This window comes from Nyctibius grandis, chromosome 4 (assembly GCF_013368605.1).
Source record: "Nyctibius grandis isolate bNycGra1 chromosome 4, bNycGra1.pri, whole genome shotgun sequence".
NCBI classification, from domain to species: domain Eukaryota; kingdom Metazoa; phylum Chordata; class Aves; order Nyctibiiformes; family Nyctibiidae; genus Nyctibius; species Nyctibius grandis.
In genome coordinates, this window is record NC_090661.1 from 4,236,808 (window position 1) to 4,264,567 (window position 27,760).

The following is a 27,760-nucleotide window of genomic DNA, read 5'->3' on the forward strand; positions in this document are numbered from 1 at the left end:
TTCACGCATCGCTAGGAGTTGAAATGGTTTACAGTCATGTGCCTTAGAGACCAATTTTACTTTGATTTGGAGTTGCTTCACAACTGTGAACATTGTTTCGGTGAATGAACTCTCTGAGCAATCAAGAGAGAATGGAATAGAGGACTGAGTTTGTGCTTAAGATGCTACGTGGCAAGTCAGGTTTCATTTCCAGCCTTCTTCAGATTGTTATTATCTCTTGGAGTATTTTCCTTACCCTTTCTTTCTCGGTGTCTAATACAGCAGTGATAGTTTGTGTGTTTTGATCCTGCCTGTGGCCATCTGCCCAGAGGAGAGGATACTGAAGCCATACAGATTTGTGACCCCAGGTGAAAAATACCAATGAAATTATAGCAGCTGTTTGGAACAGTCTGTCATAGCTTTTCCAAATAGAGAAAATGAGTCAGTCTTCATTAGAGAAGTTTAGAAGACTTGCTGTCACAGGCCAAGTATGCCAAAATTACATTGAGTTTTGGGAACTGACCATGTGGAGTATTGTAGTACTGGATGCTTATAGCAGAAAGCTGTATTTAAGACTGTAGCTGCCTGAAGTTAGATCTCTTTCCCCTCCTCAATGGTCAAGGTTTTTTGGGGGAACACCTGCAAACCTCCCCCCATCTCAAACTCAACCGGGTGCCTGTTGTTGCATTAGCAGAGTTGTTGCTCGGAGCGCAGTCAAGTGTTCCGGGCACATCAGAGGCACAGCCCCTCGTGCTGTGTAGGTACAGCAGCTACTTCATGTCTTGGATAATCATGGTACGAAATGTTCTCTTCAAACTCCATCAAAGCCCTGTTCGTCCCCCACCTCCCCAAAACAAACACCCACCTCGGCTGGCGGTGAGTGGGCTTTGCTGGAGGGGAGAGCTGATGTGGAGACAGGGTGGCTACCAAGTTATTTACTTTTCATGGAGCAGTTAAAAGACCTGTATAGATTTTTTTTTTTTCTGTCAGAAGTGTGCCTTTTGAAAAATACACAGTTAAAATATCAGATATCTGTCCTTCAGCTTGGCAAGAGGGGAGGTGAAGCAGTCATTGCTTCTCACCTTGTCAACATTGACAACATTATTTTTTTAATATAAAAAAAAAAATCAAGCAAAGCATCTTACAAGGGCCAATTCTCTGTATTTGTAAGGAGTGCCAGCGAAGTGGTCAGAGCGGGGGATTTGGGGTGACTTGCATGTGGTGGGGTCCTGCCGGAGGACAGGCAGCCCTTGCCGTCTGCACCAGGCCTTGCTCAGGAAAGCAGGCGGGTTGTGCAGGTGTCCACCTGAGGCCTAATTCAGCCTTATGTGTTTTAGTTTGCATTTGTGATACATGCAGCCTTCAAACGTTTGATCGACACTGTGAACGCTCCACATTTCATAAAAAGGATATATCTGGGTTTTTGTTTGGCCTGTTACGAGTAGAGGGGTGTCATGAAAAAGTTTGGATTTCCGTTCAGAGCATAAATCTCCACAGACCTTGGGAGCGTTTAGGTGAAGGGGTTTGTCTCTGTAGTGCATAGAAAGTTATCTGGTTGTGAAAAAAAACAAAACAACAAAAAAACCACAATATTTTTTTAGTAATTGTCTATTAATGCCTACAGCCTCTAATACAGAAGACCTGCCACGCTTCGTGCTTGCTGCATATAGCTTCGTTATTAAAAAGTCTTCAGTGTGTATAAAAATATATCGATCCTGTTTGATGTCAAACATTGAAACTCTGTTGTTAGAGACAGTAGTAAGAGAAGGGAGCAGTGGGAGCATAAGTGAAGAGCTGCAGGAGGGGTGGGAGTTGTAAAATGTGTGTAACAGTGTAAGAAATCTGAGCACCGTGCATGTGTGACTGTGGCTAAAATTAACCGTCCAAGCTTCACATGCCAGCGTATATATCATCATTTAACTGTAGACCCCTTGAGAAGGAAGAGCAAGCTGGACTCGCGCAGTATACGTTCATGTTAAATATGCCAATAAGTAGTATGACCTTTCAAGTCCCTGCTCGTGGGAGAAGTAAATTTTCCTGTGACCATTATAAAACAGTAAGCGGCTCTTGGCTCCTTGATAATGGCAGCGGTGTTGGTGAACAGTAACTCACGTCAGCCTCAGAAGTTGGTTGGTTTTGGGTTTTTTCCCATTTCTTCTGCAGCTTCTTAAGATTTTCTCTGGTTTCTCTTCAGAGTAGAAATGTGTCACCTTTTCAGATAAGCCCTTTTCTGTTGCTATTCCTGTGTGATAGTAGATATAAATGGGTTTATTTCATGTATGAGAGCTGTGATATTTGAAAATAATTTGGTGTGCGCTTTAGGTAACTTTTTAGAAAACGCTGAAAAAATAGTAAAATTGCTTTTCTTGTTCTCTGAGGTCAATTATATTTTGTTGGTGTGAGATCAAATCAGTTGATTCACTGTGGCCAAATTAACTTGGAATGGGTTTTGCTGATCAGCTCTGCAGACTAAACTCTTTCACTTTTGGATATGCAAAGGAATTGGTGCAGGTGTGAATGTAATCTCATTTCTATTCGAGATTTAAAATGTTTTGCAAGGGGAAATAAGAGAGTGGCCACCTGCTTGGCTTAGTGTGTGGTTCCAGCTTGAAGGGGATTTGTATATGGGAAATGTGTATAATGGGAGCATTGAGAGCAGAGCTTGCTGGATACCAGCACAATTGCTGACCTTGCTTCACCTTCTAGCTGCTGTGTAGGAAGGTGTTGCTTTGGTATGAAATATTTACCCCTCTGTACAGGCAATGCGTGCCAGTAATGGGGTTCAGAAACTGCAACTGGGGGGGGGGGGGGAACCAAAACATCTCATTTCTCCTTTATATTAACTCTAGTAAAATACTCAGTCGGCTAAGAGTAAGTAAGGTGCCAGCTAGATAATTTAAAGCATATTACTTGGTTAGCATCCACCAAAGATTTGCTCTACCCAAGCTCCGAGGCAGCAGTGCCTACCTTGAAGTTTGGGCACTCTGAGGCTCTATTACTGGAGAGGCTTGTAAGCATGCTAAAATTCACACACATGCTTGGCTGTGTGTGCTGTGAGTCAGCCCATTGCTTTTGAATAGTGGTCATATGCATGAGAATAGCTCTCCCCAGTCGGGAATAAGGCTTTAAAGAGAAAGAAATAAATAGTCCCGGTGGTGTTTGTTTAAATTGCCCATTTCTCTATTTAACTTCCAGAGGGTAGTTAATGTGCGTAAGTATCCAGTAAAATGTAATATTTGGTGAAATACCTCCCACCAACTGACTAATAATTTAAAGCTGTTCCAACACACACTTGCACATGTGAATAGAATTAATAATTTCATTTAGTTCCACTTAATAAATAATTAAAAAAGCAGAGTTACCTCTGTCTCCCCAGAGAAGTGGGAACCAAGACCTCAGTTTGTCACAGCTGTGTTCCCAATAGTTAAGGATACTTGGAAAGTTCCAGCACTTTAGCTAACTGATGATATTTTACTGGTATCATATTAGATACTTATTAGTAGGTAGTTATTGTGGCAACTATTTTTAGGGGTTTGCAAATGTATGTGTTCCTTTCAGGAAGGTCATTTTACCATCTCACCTGCCTATCAGGAGGAGTCCACCTGCAATCCAGCCCGTCATCACCTCAGACTTGGAGTTTCTGGTGGTTTCCTCCCTTTTTGCTAGTAGTGGTGCCAAGGTTCTGGGAGGATGGAGTAAACAAGTCCCTAGGCTCCCACCCTGACTTTCAGGGGGCTTCCAGTATCTCTGAGCGGAGAGGAGACAGATGCAGCCTAAGGCTGAGGTGCCTGCGCTGACTTAACCGTTCACTGCCTGCCCTGTATGTCCACCTCTCCCTCTGAGCTGGGGATCACTGGGGACTCGTGGGCATGCCTGAGGACAGCGTATTTTTATTTTTGCTTCATATTCTACTTTCTACGTACCTTTAGCGGTATTCTTAAAGAAAAGGAACAGATAGACCTCTTTCCTCAAAGCCCCCTAATACCTTTTATTTAGTATGGAGAAATGTGGGCACACATTATATGGTATTCTGAGCTCTGCTTTTTCAGCATGTTTTTTTTTTTTCCCTTTTACAAGAGCTTACATTGGGGGAAGAAAACCAGTCTTTTGGATAGCGGCACAAAGCTTTACTCATTCTAGAAGAGACAGTACTCTCCTTTTAGTGGGATTTGCGTCTTGGTGCAGATGTACAAATACAGATTTCCTATAGGGTTTAGGAAGTGCATGGGGGCAAGTAAGGCCACAGATTGTTAGAAATCTCTGATAAAAGTTCTGTGACAAATGCTATTAAACTTTTTTTTTTTTTTTTTACCTTGTGCTTCTTAGTTGTCTTTTTGCCAGTAACTGAGCAAAATATCAGCCATGTTATTGGCAGGGCCATAATCTCTACACACCTTCAAAACAGACGTTATCCTCAGGGTGCTCCCTTGGAGCTGGAGATGTTTCCAAGGGATGAGTTTTTCAGCTGAGCCTTTGGCTTTAGCTATTTACCTCTGGGCTTTGCAGTGTGATATCTGTTAATGAGATCATTGTACTGGAGTGTAGCATGGATCAGCATGAGACTGCAGTGAATGTTACCAGTCAAAAATTGTGATTTTGTGACTCTGCATGTGTAAACCCCATTGCATTGGGCAGCAATGAGTATCTGACGGGCTTTCCTCCCCCGTACAGCATTTTAACAACTGCAGGTGTTCCCATTAAGATCATCTCAATATGTTGTGTCTATTTTAGGTTTCAGGGTTTTTTTTTTTTTCCCTGTGAACTTCAGTAGTCAGTGTGGTTTGGTTAGCAGCAACACAGGCATTGCATTGTAATGGGTGTTCTGATGGAGTTCATCACTGTGACTAACCCTGCTATTCAATCATGAAAAAGGCCTTGCTCTGCTCTAATTATGCTCCATGATGTCAAAAAGATACTCTTCAGCTGTTATCAAATTCACAAGAGCCTGATTCATGATAATTATTGGAAGAAAACAATCAGAGTCTGATTAGTTAGGAACTGACGTGGTGAGGGAGGAAAAGAAAGGTTTAAAAATGTACTTGGGCATTTATTATAGTTTGTTTTTGTGGAAAGGAGTAACCAGGAGGAGGTTCAGGCGTATTTTCTACTTACTTGCATAGAAGAAGGAAATTCTTTTCAAGTAGTTTTGTGTGAACCCTTTTCTTTTCATAATGAGCATATTTCAGAATACCAAAGTGTAGGCAGAAATCATTGGGTAGTTCTTGCCTTCCCATTTGGGACTGAATTCCATTTGAAGGAGACCCTGGAGTACATGATAATGCCTGGCACCTTAATCTAATTGCAGCTCCATGGGTGTACTGGGTCTCCTTTCTGATCTCTAAAGGATCTTCCTGGATTCATTGCTCTCATGACTTTATTCACGCTCTGTTTCCTGGGTTTGACTGGGTTTGACTGACTATGGGAACAGAGGAATATAGTCCTACAGATGCCGTGTTTGGTCCTATCTGCTGGCAGAGCAAGAAGAACCTGCCCATCAGCATGTGTGAGCACCCAGGCATCAGCCTATTGCCTCCAAAATGGTATCTGGAGAGAGGAATACTGTGATTTGAGATGCTAACTTCAGACTGTTGTGGCTAGCTAGGCAAGCTCTAGTTTATTTGGCTTTTTAGTTGATTTTTTCAAGGTTAAAAAGACTGTATGAATTCCTTTTAAGTGGACAGAAGCTTCAGGGTTTTTGGTTTTTACTGGTCAGTATGTTCCCCAGCCCTACCCAAGTGCTTAGTGGTAGCTGTATGGTCACAAAGAAACAACCTGTTCTGCAAAAGGCACCTTTTCTGCTGATTCAGTATTCAGATATGGTGCAGGTGGTCTGAGGTGTGCTCTGGGGTTGATAGATGTAGTCTCTGTGTATGGTCAGAAATGATACTGGAGACTCAGTGACAAGAAAATGCAGAGGTGTCCCAGCTGGAAAGCAAGATTTCACCCTCATCTGAAATGTGCTTTAAACAAGCAGGTATCAGGCTAAGGAAAGGGGAGGGGGGAGAAACCCCACTAGATTTCAAAATGCAGTGTTCTTACTGATCTTCAGGCCTTTTTCTTTACAGACAGCTTTCAAAAGCTTTAGAATTTGGGTTTTTTGCTCCAAACCTTCCTACTTTGTGCAATAGCGTTTTAGCTCATATGACTCATAAAGTACTGAATATTTCCAAAATAAATATTTACTTGTAGCACTCTTAATTCAAACCTGGTGGATTGAAGGGGGGGAAAGAGAGAAGAAAAAAATCTTTCACATTTGTTTTTAATTTGTTTCCAGATAATTGGATTCTTAAGTTCATAAAGTACGGAGGAAAAAAAAGCTACCAAACAGCTGAGTCCACCTTTAACAAAAGCCAGAACTTAGACCTGAGTTAAATATTAACTGGACTGGTCTCAGGCACAAAGACCTGCTTATGGTGATAATGCCCAAATCACGTTGTTCGCTTGATTTTGTTAACTAAAATAATGAAACTATGTCCAATGATGTTCATGTTCTGTGAAATCACTGAAAAGTTTTAAAAGCCCGAACTGGTGTATGTAATAAGGCAGTATCTGGTTGTAGTGCATCAAATATTTCATATTGCAAGATTTTGTATTTTTTAATTAGGCGACTGTTCAGGTTATCTTCATGTGAATATTCAAACATGTGACTTTGTGACATGTTTGCTGAAAATACCTGAGGAACACTTAAAATTCATGTGCAAAGATAGGCATATATGAATGGAAAGTTTCTCAGCAGTGTTTTCCTAGTTCTTTTATTATTGTTTTCCCAATTATTTACCTGGTTTTGAACATTTGAAAACACTATGTGCTTTGAAATATTTTTCGTGTGTCTAGAAATAGCAACCATTGTACACTTATATTTTTTTCACTTGTTTGTATGGAAAAGGAAAAGACACATTAGGAATCGTATTTGTGTAGTACATTACAAAGACTTGCAACAAACAGGTTATGAAAACATCCTGGAAAGTTTCCATAATTAACTTAATATATGCCATAAAAATGAGCAGGGACCATAAAGAGCAACTACAATAAGCCTGGATAATACTGCATCCATAAGAATGCTACAGAATCACAGAATGTTAGGGATTGGAAGGGACCTCGAAAGATCATCTAGTCCAATTCCTCTGCCGGAGCAGGATTGCCTAGACCATATCACACAGGAACGCGTCCAGGCGGGTTTTGAATGTCTCCAGAGAAGGAGACTCCACAACCTCTCTGGGCAGCCTGTTCCAGTGTTCGGTCACCCTCACCGTAAAGAAGTTTTTCCTCATATTTATGTGGAACCTCCTGTGTTCCAGCTTGCACCCATTGCCCCTTGTCCTCTCAAGGGATGTCACTGAGAAGAGCCTGGCTCCATCCTCATGACACTTGCCCTTTACATATTTATAAACATTAATGAGGTCACCCCTCCTCAGTCTCCTCTTCTCTAAGCTAAAGAGACCCAGCTCCCTCAGCCTCTCCTCATAAGGGAGATGTTCCACCCCCTTAATCATCTTCGTGGCTCTGCGCTGGACTCTCTCTAGCAGTTCCCTGTCCCTCTTGAACTGAGGGGCCCAGAACTGGACACAATATTCCAGATGCGGCCTCACCAGGGCAGAGTAGAGGGGGAGGAGAACCTCTCTTGACCTGCTAACCACACCCCTTCTAATCCACCCCAGGATGCCATTGGCCTTCTTGGCCACAAGGGCACACTGCTGGCTCATGGTCATCCTGCTGTCCACTAGGACCCCCAGGTCCCTTTCCCCTACGCTGCTTTCCAACAGGTCTGTCCCCAACTTGTACTGGTACATGGGGTTGTTCTTGCCCAGATGCAGGACTCACTTGCCCTTGTTATATTTCATTAAATTTCTCCCTGCCCAACTCTCCAGCCTGTCCAGGTCTCTCTGAATGGCTGCGCAGCCTTCCGGCACATCAGCCACTCCTCCCAGTTTGGTGTCATCAGCGAACTTGCTGACAGTGCACTCTATTCCCTCATCCAAGTCATTAATGAATATATTGAATAGAACTGGTCCCAGTACCGACCCTTGAGGGACTCCGCTAGACACAGACCTCCAACTGGACTCTGTCCCATTGACCACCACTCTCTGGCTTCTTTCCTTCAGCCAGTTCACAATCCACCTCACTACCCGATCATCCAGACCACGCTTCCTCAGTTTAGCTGTGAGGATGCTGTGGGAGACTGTGTCAAATGCTTTACTGAAATCAAGATAGACCACATCCACAGCTTTACCATCATCTATCCACCAGGTTACGTCCTCATAAAAGGCTATCAAGTTGGTTAAGCATGACTTCCCTTGGTGTCATATCTGCCTTGATATGCCGAGAGACAGCACCAAGAACAAGTTGTTCCATTACCTTTCCAGGGATGGAGGTGAGGCTGACCAGTCTATAGTTACCCGGGTCCTCCTTCTTGCCCTTTTTGAAGACTGGAGTGACATTCGCTTTCCTCCAGTCCTCAGGCACCTCTCCCGTTCAGAGCTCGTAAATATATAGCTCAGTCAGTTTTAAAAAAATTTGCATATTATGTATATTGCAAAGTAATGTGGTATGATAAAGTTTTTAAGAGAAGCACAGATTTATAATATCTGTATTTTCCTGCAAAAGGCTTTCCTAATCAACTAGTTGAATGAAATAATGTTCCACACCCTTAAATACCACAGAAACAGAGATTTTCTCTGTACTGGTATGCATAATTGATGCATCTAAAGGAATATTTTCTAACGAGCATAAAAGCTCTGCTTGCAATTCAGATACCAAACACAGACATTGACTTCAGCACACAAAGTAGGGGTACAAGAATATTTTGCCAGCAGAGGGAGTTTCTTTTTGTGTTATTGGAGACAGTGAATCAGACAGCAGGTTATTTGGCTTAAAAATCAATCCTAACTAGCTCTCAAGGTCTTGCTGGTGCTGTAATTTCAGGCTTTGCCAGGAGGGGTCTGTTCTGCCTATCCTCTGTTCAGTGTTGTCTTAACTCTAGGACTGATCCAAGCATGTGTTTGATTGCATGAGGATCAGCATCATGGAAATGAGCCAGGCTGGAACTGATGCATCAAAGTATAATCTTATGTTTGCTGAAAGTTCTTCTGTGGTAAATTAAGACATTTGTCACAGCCCTCCCATTAAAAGAAACTTATTGTGTTTGATAAGTTGGTTGTCAGCTAAATCTCACTAACGGTGTAGGGGGCATGTGGACCCTTGCGCTTGTGAAGTAGTTTTCAACCTGTTTCCTGATATGTCTTCACTTGTAGATAAGCAAGCTGGAACTGTGTGGCAGAAAAATAGAGGAAGTCAATCCTAGTTCCTTGAAGTCGTTGGATCTTTAAAAATATCTTCCTGTTATGGAAAATGTTTTCTTGTAAAAGGAGCTAAGGAACACCATGTCTGGTTTGTGCAAAGTGTGGGGTTTTTTTCCCTTTTCTTATTTCGGTCAGCTAGGGAAATCACTTGTGTTTATTCAGCGTTTATTTCATTGAGATGTTTTTCATTGAGATGTTTTTCAGCTCTGTTTTTTTTCATGGAGGTGTTCCAGCGTGTTTTTCTGTTCAAGTCCGTGACACTGTTGGCTTAGGAAATGCACATCCTGATGCTCTGAAGGTGAAAGTAGAGGATACAGGATGGAAAATGGGGACATATGTTTCAGATTTTGAGTGATTTGTTCATTGCTGCTAGCAGTACTGTTTTACAGGTTTAAAGAAAAATACAAATGAAGACTTTATAACCAAAATAACTCTAGTCAAAATATCTGTTCTTCATTTTATCATATTAACATTGAATCAGCAAGTGCAAGAGGAGCGTGGAATTACAATCCTTATTTCCAGGTTCCTGTCCTGTGTGGCAAATACTTGACTCTTAGACTTGGCAGTTGGCTTTTCACTCCTATGAAGGAGAAGGACATAAGCCTTGCATTTTAAATGCGATGTTGAAGATGGTTCTGAAATTAGTAGCCGTGGCTATGCTTGGTGATATTAGTAATTTAAAGGATGTGTGTTGATATACAATGATACGAGGGGTTGCATAGCTCAGGAGCGGGGTGGTGGAGGGGAAGTGGCTCTAAACCCATGTTTTGTTTCAATGATGTTTTGCCAGCAGAGGGAATCTGATTTTAATGGCCATCATTTACATCTGCTTGCTTAAGGCTGGGCATAGGAAGCTTCATAGCCCAGTGATCACAGCCCTGAGGGCTAGGGCCCCTCTCCTTGGCCTCTTGTCTTTCCATCTATCAGTAGCTGTGGAGGAAAACAGTAGTTCCTGGGCACTGCACAGGGAGAGCCTTCCCTGGGCTTTGGAAACTGAATGCTGCTCTGCAGACATTTCCCTCCAGGTCAGTGATTCACATGCTTGTGTGAGGCATTTGTCACCAGCATAGTGCTTTAATTGAAAAAACAAACAAAAAAACCCCAGTATATGGTGGTTTATAGGGACTGTGAGGATTGGCATGGGTCATGCTCTAGGAAGCCCATTGAATCTACTCCTGCTTACTGATGGACTGAATTGGGATGAATGTATTTCTACTATGCTAGATAGTCTTGAGAGTAGGGGTGAACCTTAATATTTGCCTGGATATTTAAAAGGTAAAATCCTGATGTTTACTTGCTTTTACTTTATTTATTTGGAATAGAAATAGATCACATAAAAAAAGTGTTACCTTAAATTTTTTCCTGCAAGAAGAACAAGAAATATTATTTAATTCATAAGCAGAAATTCCTAATCAAGTATTTTTCCTTCTTTTTGATAACCTGGCATGAAAAGATTTTATAAGTTTTCTGATGATCTTGGGTAAGTTGTGCTAGCATGTGGTGAGCAGTACTTAATGCAAATTAAAGAGATTTTGACTGCTTTGTTTGCTTAGTTCTCAGAGAATACGTTGTAAAATAAATCCCAATGGTTAGAAGTTTGCATGAGCGATTAAAATCAATGTAATAGGCCTATTTAACCTGTGAGATGGAATTTATTGGAATTGGTAGATTAAGACCTTTAAAGGCTTGTTGGGTAGTATAACAAAAGAGTTTCCTCAAAATGAAATTGCTATATGGCTAATATCTACCAGAAGTTGTTCTTGGAAAAGAATCTTTAAAATTTCTCAATAACAGATATAAAGAAGAAATGTCAAAGGGGAAATGCGAAAAAATACTTGGGTGGAAATTGAAATCTCCTCTACACACTTGTTACTGCCGTAGAACATTTAGTTTACCGCCTGATGATCCATTCAAGCTGTAACATATTCAGGAGTTTACTATCTTCTTCTGTGAGCTTTGATGTCAGATTTCTGAATAGGAAAAGCCATACTGTAGTAAGCTGAATACTTGCTCTGCACGATGCCTTGAATTTTAATGTTGTCGACTTGTTTCAAAGAGCAAAAAAGCAGTGATCTTAAATCAGCCTCTCGGATACTGAGAGAAACAAAGAACTCTCGTTTTTAAGGTTGGTGTTATGACTAACAATTTATTTCTGTTTATTTTCTTCTAACAGATTTATACGGATTGGGCTAATCACTATCTGGCAAAATCTGGTCACAAGAGACTGATAAAGGATCTACAGCAAGATGTGACTGATGGAGTCTTATTAGCTGAAATAATCCAGGTTGTAGGTGAGTGACTTTCTGGTTTTGTACCAGGTATCCACTAACTCACACAGAAATTCACTCTCTTTATCTTCTAGATAAATACAGGGGAGGAAATCCATCATACTACATGGGATTATGTAGATAATTTTCCTTCAGAGGCTTTGCTAATTAATTTGATAAAGCCTTGTCTTAAAGCACAGTGGAAAAATATTTGCTGTTGCTGATAAGATCTCCTGACACAGCAATATCGCCCCACAGAGCTGAATGTTAAAAAAGCAACTGATGAGAGACTTTTTTTCTGCTAAGATGCCGTTAGCCTTCCCTGTCTCTATTTCTGATACCTTTTGGGGATTGGTCTGGACGTAATTCACAGCGATACTGGCCTGCTGTGTTGAACCTCCTGCCTCCAGTTAGATTTGGAAAATCCATCTATGTTATTAGGAAAGGAGAAGGGGTATAACTTCTATGTGGCAGAAAAAAGAAATCTTTAACAATGAGTGTTCAAATGAGGAAAATAATTTATCATTAGGACAAATCTCAAATATAGGCTCAGTGCTACAAAGCTTTTAGTTCCCTCAGTTTGCACTAAGTAGATAAGGAAGGTTCTAACCAATTTTCTCCATTGGCCCCATCTAAAGCTACATATTGTCCCTTTTCCCTTGGGCTTGGATCCTTCATTAGTTCCTTCAGAGGCTCATCCATCTGGTACTTGGGATGCCACAAAACACACGCATGGGCCAATGGAGATTGATGGAATCAGAAAGCCTGCTAATGGGAATTAGGACAACTATTGTTAGAAGCAAAGTGACAGATTTGAGATGCAAATTAAGAAGACAGCAGTTAAGTAACAAGACATGAGCGCATGCATATTTATGTGTGTTTGAGATGCTGTAAATGAGCAAGTTCCTTGATTTAAGGTACAAATCTGCAAGCCCTGTTCTTGGATGAAATTGTGAGGCGTCGTTCCAATGACTCCACTAGAGCTGCACTGGAATACATCAAAAAAGATTTATCTGTGTTGTAGAGCAACATTATATCTCAGTAGCATTCTACAGACCTGCCGTGCGGTTACAGATGTATAAAAACAGGCCGTGAACTGATTGTGTGTTGATAGGTGTTCACTATGAACAACACTTCATCCTATATCTGTTTCCTTTGATAGAGAAAATTTTTGGAAACCCAGGAACAGTTAGGCTTTGACTCCTTTCGTACATACCTAGCTCCCCTGTGTTACCACTGGTGTAGAGAACTTCTGCGTGAGAACACGTGTAAGAATACCAGCATCAAAATGTGAAGCTGGTTGTACCAAATATTAAATGTATCTGTTGGAGTACTGACTTGTGAAAACCCTTATCAAATTCAAATTATTCCCTTTAAAATACACAGAAGTAATATCTCTTACTGTATTTTGCTTTGATTCACCTTTGCATTTTTTTCAGCCATTCTTAGAGCTGCCTTTTCGCTAATATTTGAGATTAGGTCTCCAGGCTTTCAAAAGTTAAAGTACAAGGTGAAGGATTTCATTTTTCAGAGAATGTTTTCCATGTGAAAGAAAGTTCATATTTAAACATTCTCAGTTTAATCCTCCAAATCAACAGTGAAGGAGAAGTCATTTGTATGTGCTGTGTATGGCCTTAGGCACACTGCATCTCATTGTCACAAAGATGGTGACAACTTTCACACTTGGAAGGAGCTTTAACTGTAGCCTGCAAAATACAAGCTTATTTTCTAACAAACAAGACTGCATACTAAGAAAGCTTCTATATGGGGTGCAGGAGAGGTTTTTCTTTTTCATGGTATGGTGTGCTACGTGTAAAAGCAGCCATGAAGATCCTTCCTCCTTTTTGTCACGTGCCTGTAGTATCTGGAGATTATCCAAAGTCATCGAAATTCATTCAGGTTTAATTATTAGTGATACGATTTTTCTTCTGTTCACCGTCTGAGATTTACATCACAGATGTTGAATCTTCAAATACTACTTAATATCCAAAGCTGGAAAAAGAATGAATGTGATTTTTTTTTTTTTTTTTTTCTAATGAAGACTCCATAAGAGTTAATGATTATAGAGACACAGTGATTGCAATCCTTTCTGCTTACCTTTCTTAACAGAAATAGCTGCATATTTAGGAAAATAAAATTTTAAAATTCATAAGAACTAGGTAGTTCTTTAGCATCCAAACAAGGAGCAAATCTAAAAAGACACAAAACCAAACATCGCTGCATTTGACTTCAGAGGAGATAATATTCAGACTTCAAAACTGCTAATGATGATATAGAAGTGTTACATGATGGCAGTTTTTTCTATTTGCAAGTCAATTAAAATGCATTTGTAGCATTCTGGTTTATTTCAGTTCAAAATTTATGAGTCTCTAAAAGAATATGCACGTAATATATGCCTTAGTAATGGCATGTAAACATAGTAGCTATATTTAAATTCATGAATGCAGATATACTGGGTCTGTGCGTGCTCTGAAATTGGTAATAGATCAAATTGTCAGTTGGTTCCCTGTGAGAACCTTCAATTTTCAAGACTTAGAATCTATGCTAAAATTAAACTTTAACCCAGTCCAATAGGACTTTTTGTACTGATGCCTAGGATATTTTGTGGAATATTTAAATTGTTTGCAAACACTTAAAAGCATTTGAACCAAATTCACCGTATTCACAGTGAAGAAGAAAAAAAAGGGTGATGAGGGAAGCTTTGTGGACTTGCAGTCAGTTTGGGAAAAATCCTCTGCATTTCACATTTCTGTGGTTGTGAATTTACATCTTGCTCAGGGCTGAGATAGAATTAAAAGCCTTTATGGTTGCATGTGACTTCCAATTTATGCTAACTGATGTAATATTCCTACATGGAAAATAGAAACAGTAGCCGTGAGAGTTGCCCATTTATCTCGGCCAGAAAGCTGTGCTTTGGCAGCTGTGAAGTTGGACACATTTCCAAGATCCCCTAGCATTCAGTGACTTGTGCTAAGAACTCTACCATCACGCTGCACATGGGCACACTAGGTTATTTCATTCGCTGCTAGCTCTTTCTTTCCAATCATCTCCACAAGACAGGCCACTTGCCTCATACCTGCTGCAAGCACTGCTCCTTGCAGCTAGGTGGAAGGGTCCAAGATAGGGTCCAGCTTACGGCCAAGGAGTGGGTGCATCAAAACAATTGCCTGGTGAATTAGGCAGATTCCTGCAAGGTGCCAATTATGTCTGTGGGCCACTTTGATGCATCTCCCCAGCCTAGGTTAAATCTCTGAGGTCTTGCTCTGCTGGATTCAATAGAGAGGTATGAGTTAAAGTTCAACCCAGCTGCCAGTTTGCCCCACCACCAGCTTTTCTGGTTGCTCTCTGTTCCACCTGCCTTTCATAGCACTTGCACCAGGAGGGAAGGGATATAACTGCATTAATCTAGGGAAAGGAGTAACCGAGAGCCATAGGTGAGTTGGGAGTGGATTAGAAGGTGAAAAGGTAGGGCATAAACCTGCCCAGGGAAAGGTGATTGCCCAGGAGTAAGCAGAAATAACACCTGATGGACCAGAAACTCCACTTCTTGTTACTCTTCTCATTCCCACTAACTATTTCTGGTCATCTACATCCTAAATCACCTGTGGGAGGGAAGGCCAACAGCATAAAAGGAAGTGATGAGTAATTGGGAACTGATGAAGAATCATCAACTGGTGGACAAAAAACTGCAGGTTCACAAGTGGGAGGGAAAGTCGCATTGATTTACCATAGCTTTTGAGAGGAAGTAAAAGCAACTGTTTAAAAACAACAAAAAAAATCTAAAAAAAGTAGAGCACAAGAAAATGCAGGAAACTGATAGTAATGAATAAAGAAGCAAAAAATCAGTTGATCAGAAGAGTACAAGGATAGCTGATGAGATCTTGCAAGCTGATAGAAAGGTACAAGGACAAAAGGAATGAAACTGTATCTTTTTCTACAAGTTGCATTGCATGTAAGCCATGGACAAGAAGTTTGAAAAGTAGTCTTGTGGTTTGTGCTTTAAGAAAAAAAAATAATAAAAAATACTCAAGATATTGATCATAAATTTCCCAATTAGATTTAAAATATATATTCACTCTACAAATCAGTTGACAAGCAACCAGCTATACATATGTAGTGCTCACTTTTCCACCCAGCAGTGATTCAGTTTCCAGAGTTGAAATCTTTTATGTAGTTTAAAGGAGTTACCCATCTCTGTACAAGATGTTGTGTCAGACCAGTTGTTTTCTGCCCCCAGCTGTCTCTGGAGGCATGACCCACTACAGAACTCCAGCTGCTTTTTTTTTTTTGATGGGTCTCAGTGTTTCACACATTCGCTTTGACTGGACAACTACAATCTGAAGCCCCTTTATTTAGCTAGCAGCAAGTGCTCTGGAAATAATTGGAATAAACATCCTTGGTATAGTTTTTTTGCTTTATCTCCTCTTTTTTGCTTTTCAGCAAATGAAAAGATTGAAGACATCAATGGCTGCCCAAAAAATAGGTCTCAAATGGTAAGTAGTAAAGTGATCTGTTGTTTGTGTGTACATGGTTGAGTATCAACTGAGAGTGTGTAACTTCAGTGTCTTGAGACTTTTAATAACAATTTTAAATTAGTTTTTCACAGTAGTGGGAGAAAAGGTGTAATCTGAAGGATATTAATGTTACAGTTCTTGCCCCATTGTACTCCACAGTAGTTGAATTAGGCCTTATAATTTATCACACACTTACAATCAATATTATTCTTACATGGGTATTTTATATTTCTGAAGTATCACATAGTTAAACAGAAAAGTATAAAAATAAGATTTTGTTCCTCTATATAGACAGTAGTATTGCAAAAGCAGAATTAGATATTTATTTTAAAGTTGAGTTAAAAGTTCCTGTATCCTTTGAAAAGAAACAGAATAAATGAGTAAAATGCACTAAATGAAAAAATTTCGAATTGCAAACTTCAAGATGTTTTATGTATGCAACTTGGTTTTGACTGATAAGTTTTAATTTGTAAAAGAAGTTGTTTTGTATCTTGCTTGTACATAATATTTAAAACTGAAGAACCAAAAATGAGTGCAGTAAAATTAAAAGCATATAGTGCCTCAAGAGTGTGTCTGCTATGAATATGGGTGAAGCTAAAATTATAGGCAGAACTGTACTGAGAGTGCAAATAATGAGAAACTGATTTTTAAAATGCATCCTAGGAGCGTTTAAAATTTATGATCTTTTAAAGATTATTACCCTCTGTATCTTGAGAATTTTACAATATAAATCTCCCCTTTGCATTGCAAATGCTCGCTTTGGTATATGTCAATATCTGTTCTGTGTGAAGCTATTTTAATGTTTTTCGTTTTTATGACTCTGTTCCCAACTGTCCCTACCTCCACGACTGCAGCTTGAGCACAACCACTCACGTAGCTAAAGGAAAGATTAAAGATTTGATCAGAGTTTGCTGTCTTAAGTCAGAAACCACACTGCGTTCTGCTATTCTGTTTCGGCTTTTTATTGTTTCTTGGAAGTTAGCAAACTTATGTAAACCCACGGAGCAAGCGCTCCGTAAAAAGAAAGCCATCTAAAAGATTTATCATTGCTACTTTTTATTGCTTTGAAGAGGTTGGTTGCTATTCTTGCTGTAGCCACAGCAGCTGTCTAGAGTATAAATAATTGAGGAAATTTTGACAATCACTGTAATTTAATGTTCCACAAGTGCATCACAAGAACTGAATTTCATTCAGGACTGGAGTCTATAACAAATTCCAGGACATTGTAGCTAAAAGTCACTTGAAGTCATTATTCTCAATGAAGGAGCAGCATTGTTCTGTTGGATAGTGGGATGCACGCTGTAGGTTGCTCACAGAAGTCAGCTCTGGTTATAACCTGAGGCACGCAGAGGGCACGTGCTGGGTCAGGAGCTGTGAACAGTGCTGGAAAGAAGCCTTTGCTCTGCGCTGCCTCCTCTGAGGCGCTGATGTTATTCCGTTTGCTCTTTCAGGAGGGTGGAGTGAGTGGGACTGTGTCCCCTGCTCATGAGCCACAGTGCATCAGTCATAGCTGGGCATCCCCAGCAGGTTTTCCTCACATGGGAAAAATGAGGATTATGCTTATGGCTTGCTTTTGTTAAGTGCACATGCTTACAGAGCTCTTTATCTGTAAAGATACTAAGGCAAGAACATAAGTACCTTCACAGAAGCTGTGTTCGCACAATTGCTTATAGTGTTTAAGGAGACAACCCTTCTCCAGGTCTCCTTTGTTCTACAAACAAAAGTGTATTTTACAGTGTTTTGGTGGGGGTTTTTTTGTTTGTTTCAGTTTGTTGCTTTTTTTTTTTTTTTTAGGGAGACCGCAGTCTTCATCCTTTGCATTTTAACGCACTTTCCTCTTTATATAGCTTACAGCCATTCTCCAGAGTGTGGGAACTGGTGTTTGTGACTGGTTCTTCTGGTTCAGAGAGGCAGCAGAGGCAAGGCTATCTAGTCAGTTCAAAGACTCAACCAGGTGGTGTCTAGTCTTATTTTTTCAAATTAATCTTTCAGTTATATATATACAGGGCACTATATTGTAGTGTCTGTAAGGTGGGCATCACAGATGAGTAGATTTGGGGGAAAAAAAGGCACCATAAATGAACTTTTCTCATTAAACAGAAAAACAACAGGGTTTAGAGGGAAGCCTTCAACATCGTCTTTCCCCTTGTGGCAGTTATCTCATTTGTAGACTCGCGATGCTGTGAGCAGTGACACGTGAGCTGGATTGTGAAGAGCCGGCTCTCATGTGAAGAGCCAGGAGATATCAGCTTAGAAAGCTGGAGCAAATCAGTGTCTTCCAAGCCCATTAAAGGGGGTATGAAAGCAAGTGTGTTTGCTTCCATGTGGCACAGTCCTAAGCCAGTAAAGCCCACCAAAGCTTAGAGAGCTCAACACAGAGCCAGATCAGGTCTCTTTGCATTGTTCCCATTGCTACAGTGTTGGAGAGCATCATACAAATTTGCCCAAATTGAGCATTAGAGACAGCTTGGGTCTGTCAGGCTCACAGCCAGTGCTAATAAGCCTTGTCAAATTAGGTTTAGTACTGCAGAACCATTTGGGACCATCAGTGCTTATCAACCTAGTCTCAATGCCAGAAATGACATGACAAGGGCCTCCACTGGCTCCATGAAAAATCACTGAGGTGAGAACCTGTCCCCCCTTGTCATCTCATCTGGGTTTCTCTGCTGTGGGGAGTATCCCTCTCTTCCTTTGCTCCAGATAAGAGTTGGCTGGCTTTTATATACTCTGTTATAGACTATTCTGTACCTTGTCCTCTGCAAAAGACCTCTTTTGGGTTTTCTTTCAAAACCTCTATGTTTTTGTACTGTAGATATTCCTCTGAACAAAACCCTGTAATTGTGATGATTAGTTCCAGCTGGCATGCAGAAAATCCTGTGGTTAATAGAGGATGTAGTAGGATGGAGCGTAGGCTCTGGGACCAAGAATATTTGGAGACTGTCACCACAACTGCATTTCAGTTTTTAGAATGAAGCACAAGAGAATATTGGCATGGGTCTTGATAACTGGGTGAAGGAGGGTAAAATAAGAGTGGTTTCCTCTCCTACACACTTCTGAAAAGAGACTGAGGTCAATAAGCCTGAGTAGGGCTATCTCTGTTAATATCGTTTGGTTATAGAAAAACAAAGATGTCTTTTTTTCCTTCCCCTCTTTGTTTTCCTTCCCTTCTTTGCTTTCCCTCTCTCTTGTTTTGGGGATGATATTAGAGTTCAACATTTGGCATCCTTCAGAGTCTGGACTGTATAGGAGGTACTGTTTAGTGCTTTCCCTTCTAGGTAGTGTAGATTGTTCTTACTGATGTAGGTGCCTTTGTGAGCGCTGAATGTTACCTATTGTAAAAGGGTTTGTATCACTTATGTTTGTAAATGATAAAAAATAGAGTACGTAAGTGAGTTGTTATATGTAGATATCAAGTCTGGCTAGAATGGCAGCCTGTAGAAATCTTGTTCTGTAGGGGCTGTGTTCTGTCTGTGAGGAAATCTGTTGTGTAAAATGGTCACAGTTTTTGAAAGAAGTTTCACAGCAACGTTTTAGAACACTGCGGCAGCTGGGCATTTTATTGTCTTGTATTATAAAATATCCTTTTGCATAGCACGGCAAGGAGGGAGAGAGAGGGAGGTTGTTGTGTTACGTATTACATGCAAGTGATAAATCACAACAGATGAGACAACGGTAACGATTGGATGATGTAAGAAAAAGGCAAAGAACAAGACGTTTGAAAGATCAGAGCATTAATGTGGAGAGCAAGGTGAAGGAAAGAGAAGATCTGGGGAGAGAGACGAGTAAAGAAAGTTAATTTTGAAAACATGGACTTGAAGACAAAGAAGAGAGGAGATACTTGCCAGCGAAGGGATATGTTGGCAGACACAGATGATGGTTGAAACAGAACAGGGGCTGGAAGAAGGGGTAGAAGAAGTAGCAGCAATATGTCTTATAGGAGAGTTAGAGGCGTTTTGCCACCTTGAATGTAAAGGTAAGAAATACTGAATGTGGCAGTGGAAAGAAATAAGATATATCTCTATATACAGTTAAGAAAAAAGTATAAGAGACTAATGAGAAAATAAATTTATTTTTTCCAAGGTTCAAAATAAAAAAGAAATAATCACAGATTATGATACTCTAGAAAGAACTGAAATGTTAGGTGTGAAAGTCTGAGAAGTGATAATGTGTTACCCTTGTTCCCGAAGCCTGAGTGAAGAGTAGAATGGTAGCAAAGCTGTCAGTGCTGAAGGGAAGAGGATGGGGGAATCTGTAGGTAGATAAAAGACTCTCATCTTCCTATGCGAAGCCTGGGGAAGTTGTGGGACACCTGAGACAAGAATTTGGAGCAACAGAAAGGAATGTAGGCTGAACCAACACCACAGTTTCCTCCTATAAATAGAGTAGGAAATAACTGTGGTTCTCGTGTGGGTTTGTGGTTGGGTTTTATTATTTTTAAGGAGGATCACTTTGTGTATGTAAGTATCTGTGTTATCAAATAACAAAGAGGAGGTATTTATTTTTTTCATGTGTTGACCAGAAGTTTTTCAAGAATCATCACTTTCTGATGCAGATATCAGTCTTCCTACTACTGTTTGTCTTGCAAACGTGAAGGATCTTGTAGTGCACCATGGGTCAGAGCCTGCATTTCTTCTCAAGGACTTTATGAAAGTCGAGATGAACACTGTGTTTTCAATATGTTCACTTTGTTTGCAAGGAAACCTTACTCCAGTGATGGCAATTTGACTATTATTTTATTAACTGATTGCTTGTATTCTGAAAATGAGCTGTTCTGTAATGTATGTGACACCTAAAGTCAAAAAACAGTTTGTATGAAAATTCTCCAGCCTGGTAGGGACCCTGGTTTTGAAGTGAGCAGCACTGGGAGTTTTAATTCAGTTGTTAGAGCCGGGTGTCCACTTTCTTCCTCAGTGTGACCCTTGCCAGCTCCATCCCCTGCTTTATGGATCTTTTTTTATTGGAGGAAAGAGCATGAGATGTTGAAACTTTCATTACTGTTTGTGTGCGTGGCACATGCTATACATGTTTCTGTGTTCTTTTTCTCAAAGAAATGAGATAATACATGTGAATGCTGGTGTGATATGGCCCATACTTAAAGGGTATAGCTGGGTACACATCAGTGAGTTAGTTGGCAGGAATAATGTGAGATGAAACCATCTATATCACATGAGCAGCTAACTATGCGTGTAATATCCACTAAGTGGGTGAGCTGATGTGTTTTGTATGACTGCTGGGGAAAAAAAAATGAATTATTCTTAGTTACTTGTATTTTTCCCATGGAAAATAATTCTATCTTTGCTCTTCAAGAGCAGGCACCCACTTTAATCTGCTCTTCTAAACATTTTGAGCATTTTTATACCCCCAATGTTGTCTAAAGGTTGCCATAGCTAGCTGTGATAAATTTGCAAGGCTGTTGCTCCAAACCCCTCCAGGTTAGTGGGGCTGAAGTCTGGTTGATATTCCGCCCATTCCCCAAAGCTGAGGAGGACTCTGCTGCCTGGGCATGTGCTGCTATTTCAGGGGAGCAGCTCTGCAGGGAAGATCAAAAGCATCACAAGCATGTTTTTCCTCTGCGAATTCCTAGCGTAGGATTTTTGGAAACATATCCCAGTGGTTAAATATAGCTATATATTTTCAAGTAATCCTATTTTGGGGTGGTTCTGAGCAATGTAGTGTAAGGGGAACTTTTTGGTGTTCTGGTAAGCGTTCCCCCTGCTTTGCTTTGGGAGTTTGTATCTTACTGTCAGTAAATGTTCAGAAAATTGATCTGTTTTAATGCCACTACAGTAACAAATGGGTATCTTTTGGCCTTAACCCATGGTATGATCCCTCACAGCTGAAGGTTAGCTGGAGGGGAAGATGTTACCCAGAGCTGTGCCAGACTGGCCAGTGGCAGGCACCAGCTTAGCTCCTTCGACTGCCTGTGGAGGCACTTGGCCAAATATTGAGTTTAAGAATGTTTAAAGCATTTTCTCTAAGCATCCTGTGTTTCTGTTGATCATGTATGAACCCGTGTTGTCATGTAGAGAAGAATGATTTACTACAGAGGTGATCTGCCAGGGTGCTTGAACTTGGATGTCCTTCCTCCTCACTTTATAATGACTGTTGCTCCTAGATAAGATTCAGTTTACTGTCTCTATTTTTTTCCAACAATCCAGACTGTTGTTATGCTGTTATGCTTACCATTTGTGTACTGTTATCAGTGAGACAGGCGTGGTTGGATCATAGGTTTCTGGGTTGCAGAGCTTGCAGGCTAAAGAAAACCACAGGCCACTCCCTCACCCCTGCCATCACCCTCCATAGAAAATAACATGATAAATAGAGCTAGACTGGATTGGGAAAGGCCACTATATACATCTCCCCACCATCAGGCATGATAAAGTGTCACTGAACAGAATCTTGTTTAATTTCTGGGGAGAAAGGCTTCCAAAACTCTTCTGCGTGCAGAGATGGGAGATGAGGCAGAATGTGCCTGCTGTTCTGTACGTTGGGTGGGTGTACGTGACACCTTCGGAGACATTGCGGATGACAGTCTGTCATGCCCATAAGGGATCGTCTTCATGGTCTGTCTGCTGGGCTGTTTAAAAACAGCAGAGTGAAACTATATATTAAACAAGAACGTCAAATTTCTCTGTCAGGTTTACGATGTAAGAATTAAAGCTGTTTGTATGGCAACTCTTCTGGTGCCTAGGTCTTTGTTTCTTTTTACAGGATACGTAGTACGAAGCTCTTCACTCTTGAATATCTGAAACAGATCGTAGCTTTCACAAAGGATTACATAGCCCAGAGAAATAAACTTATTGTCTATGTGTCTTGTCATAAATCTTTGATTTCCGGGCATTGTTTATACACTGTAACTGTGTGATAATGGTTATTTTAATTGATTAGTCTGTGAAGGTAATACATATCCAGAAAAGTTTATTCTTTTGCTTTTTATGTTGGATTATTTTTATATATTTAATATCTGAGCTAAACAGTACTATTGCACTTGTTCTAAGCAATTATGCAGGAGAATTTCAGTAGGAGATGTTATCCAGGATCCAGGTGCAAGGAAGGAGGGGGCACATATGTGTTGGTGTCCCTCCAGCCACCAGAATAAATCAGTTGGGAACAGGTGAAGCTGTGACCCTCAGGCCTCGAGACATAAGTATGCATATCAGCCAAGACGGAGAGGGTACGCTGCGCCTGGGAACGGGCTGCAGCCATAGCTCCCTTCCTGGGGATCTTTTTTAGAAATGAACAACTGTTAATGACTATACTGCAAGAGTTCCTTCCCATGACACAGCCGTGAGATGACCATTACTGCTTCTTTAGTTGTGTGTATTTAAATAAACAAAACCCGATCATTTGCTGGTGTACTGTCATCCCACTCCCAATAATTGAAAATCTAGTAATATACTTACATTACTGAAAATTAATTTTTGATTGGTAGGTTATTTTAGTTTCATAATCAATCACTTAATACAGTGCAGCAGTACTAATACAAAACTTTTTTCTGAGGTAAAAGTTCTGTTTGTGACAAAATGTTCTGTGTAGTTCTTTCTACGTGAGTTTTGTTATATTCTGGATTCCTGTTGCAAATTCAAGTTAATGATATGCAGAGCCTTCAACACTTGAGATAGCATTTGAGGAAATATAACAGCGTACAAGAGGCAGCACTCACTGCATTGAGTGGTTTTAGCGTCAGTCCTTCCTTTTAAGCATTTATACTCTTTTAAAAATACTGTTTTATGTAGAATTCAAGGATATTTTGGGAAGAAGTCCATCTTCAGTAGATGGTGATCATATTTTACATTTAGTCCCAATTGCACAGCCCTAGAAACGTAACTTCCAGTCTGGAAGGCCCAGGTAGAACAAGGTCTCCTGCGAGCAACCAGGGAAGGTGGAAATGAAGCATTCATGGGACTCGCTACCCTCCTCATTATGTAGTTACTGAGCCCAGCCATGGTTTCTCCCCATCTGTTCCTGTCTTCAGTTATACATAAGCAGAGATTTCGTGCCAATAATGTAGAGTTAGTGTGGTATGTGCTAAAATCTAGTCAAGTGTCTACTGAGACCAGCGAAGAGTTTGATCTATATCCTAAATTAATGATTCCCCAGAGGCAGGATACTCTGCTGATGTTTGTTTTGCAAAGTTGAACTTGTTGTTGCTTAACTAATCATAATTTAGGATGTCTCAAGATTTGAAATTATGCACAAATTATCCACTTCAACTTTTCAAGTATATTTAAGGCCTGATCCCGAAAAGCTGATCCAAAAATAATATTTCCAGGAATATTTTCAAAGAAATTACCTTTTACTTTTTTTTTCTCCATAGGAAAGTTTCAGTTTTGAATAAACAAACCTGAAAAACCCCTGAAAAGCTGAATTTCAAAATAAACTAGGAAAATTTCTACAGCCCTTCCATCTACCTCTCCTAGACCACATTAGCTTTGGCAAGCCTTGTGAGTCACACGGGATTGCCTGAAACCATTCACAATACAAGAACACCCCTTTGGTTGCTCTTTGATGTGATTAGAAATTGTGGCCATCGTGACTCTGTTTATATTGGGCATGTTGTGAGTGAATATTGAATATTTGTCCCCTTATTTCCAGAGGAAGAGCTGAGGCACAGGAAAGCTAAGGTTTTACCCAGGGTCACAGAGAAGGGGGTGCAAGAGGTGAGGCTTAGGCTAGTTCTCTAGCCTTAGGTTAGTGCCCAACTGTTCTTTTCTTTAAAAACCCAAAATAATGCAATTGTAACAGAGAGTCAACTCTTCACATACATGTGAAAGTAATGTACCCATGATTTTTGTTTCTGGCTTCAGAATACAGATTAGCTTCATTTGCCCTTATGTTACATCTGTTATTTCTAAGATATCCACCAAGTTCTGTCAAAATCCTGAAACTTAATTTTGAGACATTTTTATCCAGATAGTCAGGAGCAGCATATGAACACTTGGAGCAACGTATTATTTTCTTTAAAAAAAGATACATTTTGCTTGGGATAACTACAAATGAAGATGTATTTTAAACAAAGCAATAATGGTATTTATATTCTCCTGGGGAAAATTGAATTTGCACTTTTACCTTGGTGTTTTTTATGTATAATTATGTTTAGGAAATAGTGCAAATGAGACATCATTTGAGGGGAGAACCTCCGTTCCCCCAAACTCCAGGGTTTTAAGGATTGTCAGTGTAATGGCTTAAGATTTTAAGGCTCTTCCTACACTTTGACATAAAAATATCGAGCATAAAAGCTTGATCTGAAAATACAGGCAAGGAATACATTTTGCATTAAACAGCTTGCTGTAAACAGCTTGTGTTAGACTCTTTTCTGGTTTCCACATTGTATGTGAAGTTTGCTGGAATATTGCATAAGGCTTTGTGAAACTTTAAAAACTTTCGCATGAAATCAATCTTCTCTTTCTCCTCTGAAAACTAATATACTGGCCGTAACATGGAGCCTCAAGTTAAATGGAAAGCGCTGGTCTCAATATAAGTAGGGGTTTTCTGGATAAGCTCATAAAATTGCTACGTCTGTCAGTGTAAAAGTTGGGAGCAGAGGTCTTACATCATAACATGAGAAGCTTCCCGGGGTTTCTAAGTGAAGGAACCTACAGTAAATTTAATTCTGATTTTTTGTTTGAGAAAAACATCTGTATCTGTCACAAGGGCAGCACTAGTTATGACTTACCCTGTGTATTTGACTTGGCAGAGTTGGATGGACAGCTTTGGCTGTAGGCAGTTTCCATATTCAAGTCTTAGTCTAAAATAGTCAACATTCAACATATATCAGTGCCCACGTATGGGTCTTCGTTTACAGGCTGTGGGCTGAGGATATTTGTTTTGGGCTTTTTTTTCTGGTGTGTCCTATTCTGCTCATACAGGCCAGGGTATGTTTCCTAACTCTTTTTCTTTCTAGCACTGACAAGAATAGAAAGTGAAATTGCTATTGTATGACAAGTGCAAAAACTTGTGTGGTGTGGTGGCCAGTGTTGTTGGAAATGCATAAGTATTGTAAGGTACGTTTGAGAATAGAGGGAAATCTGAGTAAAATACCTGGGAAAGTAATAGTGGAATGAGAATTAAGTGTATTCTGATCCACACATAGGAATTCAATAAAACTGTTAAATTTGTGTGTACTCGAGTTCCATATGCGTAGGAGCTAGGAAGGAATGAGGAGTGTGCAGGTCTGGTGGGAAGGAAAACTGTGATGTGCAATGATGTCCTTTACAAAAGTACTTAGAAATCAGTAAATATGTGTGACCACTAGCTCTTAATCCTGCTTTTCCAGCAAGAGGCTGATGGTCTTACTGGTGTAACAAAGCAACTGCTGCTTCCACAGGTTGGTCTGGCGCTTGAAAGTTAGGCATGTGCAGTACTTCTTAGCCATGGATGCCTTCTGCTCTGCTCTGGGAGCAAATGCCACCCAGAGGTTCATCTTAAGAGGAAGTTTTCAGGTAGCTGACTGAAACATGCATTTTGCTTCTGTGAATATGACAACGGGAGCTGTGACACTTGATAAGTCTGAACAGCAGTTTAATTCTGTGGGGTTTTATTTTTTCATATCCTCTCCTAATTATAAGAAAGGAGGAGGAGCTTCCAGAGGCAGGCAGCCCCTCAGGTGCGGGCTCAGCCGTCCTCGGTTGGTGTGTAGGAACGTTTCAGAATAAATACTCGTTGTGTGGGATGTGGGACTGATAATGTGCTTTCATAGTTGACTATACCTGAAAGAGTTTATATGCAGTGGTTCAAAATTGCAAATTTCATTTGGTGCTTTTGGCCAGGCAGTATAACAAGGCAAGGCTCAGTTTTGGACACTCTAGGTAGTGTGCCTGAGTGAGATAATCACTGTGGATGTCTGTCCTTGGTTTTCCTTCTCCTTTTGCACAGCTTTCCCCTATTTTGGGTAGGCGGGAAATGAGAGCATCCAACTGCCATCATTCCTTCTTTGCTTCTGCTGTGTTAAATGTTGCTGGCAAAGCAAATGAGAAATTAGAATTGTCAGCCAAAAACCAATTGTAGCTCACAGTGAAAAAGAAAATATACATTTCCCTTTGGTAAATCCAGTCTTTTCACATCTGCTTAAAGGGTTTAAGCAATACATGGACTTGGCCAAGAAAGGGCCTGTAGAGTCTCAGTGACGATTTGTTACTGAATACTGTCATTTCAAGGAGGCAGCTGTACTTTGTGTCAGAAGTCACCATGGCGCAGGGTCATTAGGACTTTACTTAGCTGAGATCTATCCAGGAACTTCCCTTCTATCCTAGGTACACACATCTACATGGTCTAACAACCATGCTACTATCTCCAACCCTTTATGCACTGGGGCATCTTTCTCTGTAATATTATATTTGCAGATCATTAATAGTTCTTACATTAATACATCAGGGGCTAGAGACAGAATCCTTCCTTGGAGCTTTTATAGGTAAAATTCATTAAATGTTTCACTGTTGGAAACACTTTTCTTTAAACAAGTGACATAATTTCTGATGCATTAGACTAATTCTGAAACTGAGTTTAGGATTATTCTCACTTGGGCCACTTGCCACAAAGTATTATTCACACCTTAAGCTGTTTGACGTAAGATTTCAGTAGCTTTCTTAACTTCAGTTTTTACAACAGGAAAAATCAGTCATTGCATCCCTCGCACATCCCAACATCACTGTTTTCATTCTCAGCACCTCAGGGGGGGTAGAAGACAACTCCCTGGTTGAGC

General features: G+C 40.3%; 1 protein-coding gene across 1 annotated transcript in view; it reads left to right on the plus strand.

Moving 5' to 3' along the window:
* The first annotated feature begins 1,927 nt into the window (after positions 1 to 1,927).
* Positions 1,928 to 27,760, plus strand: part of NAV2 (neuron navigator 2) — a 171,107-nt gene continuing 145,274 nt past the window's right edge. The window contains exons 1-3 of the mRNA XM_068399984.1: positions 1,928 to 2,035; positions 11,452 to 11,569; positions 15,986 to 16,038. Of these exons, the coding sequence (XP_068256085.1) occupies positions 1,952 to 2,035; positions 11,452 to 11,569; positions 15,986 to 16,038 (255 nt within the window). The 5' untranslated portion in view covers positions 1,928 to 1,951. The remainder of the gene's footprint in view (positions 2,036 to 11,451; positions 11,570 to 15,985; positions 16,039 to 27,760) is intronic.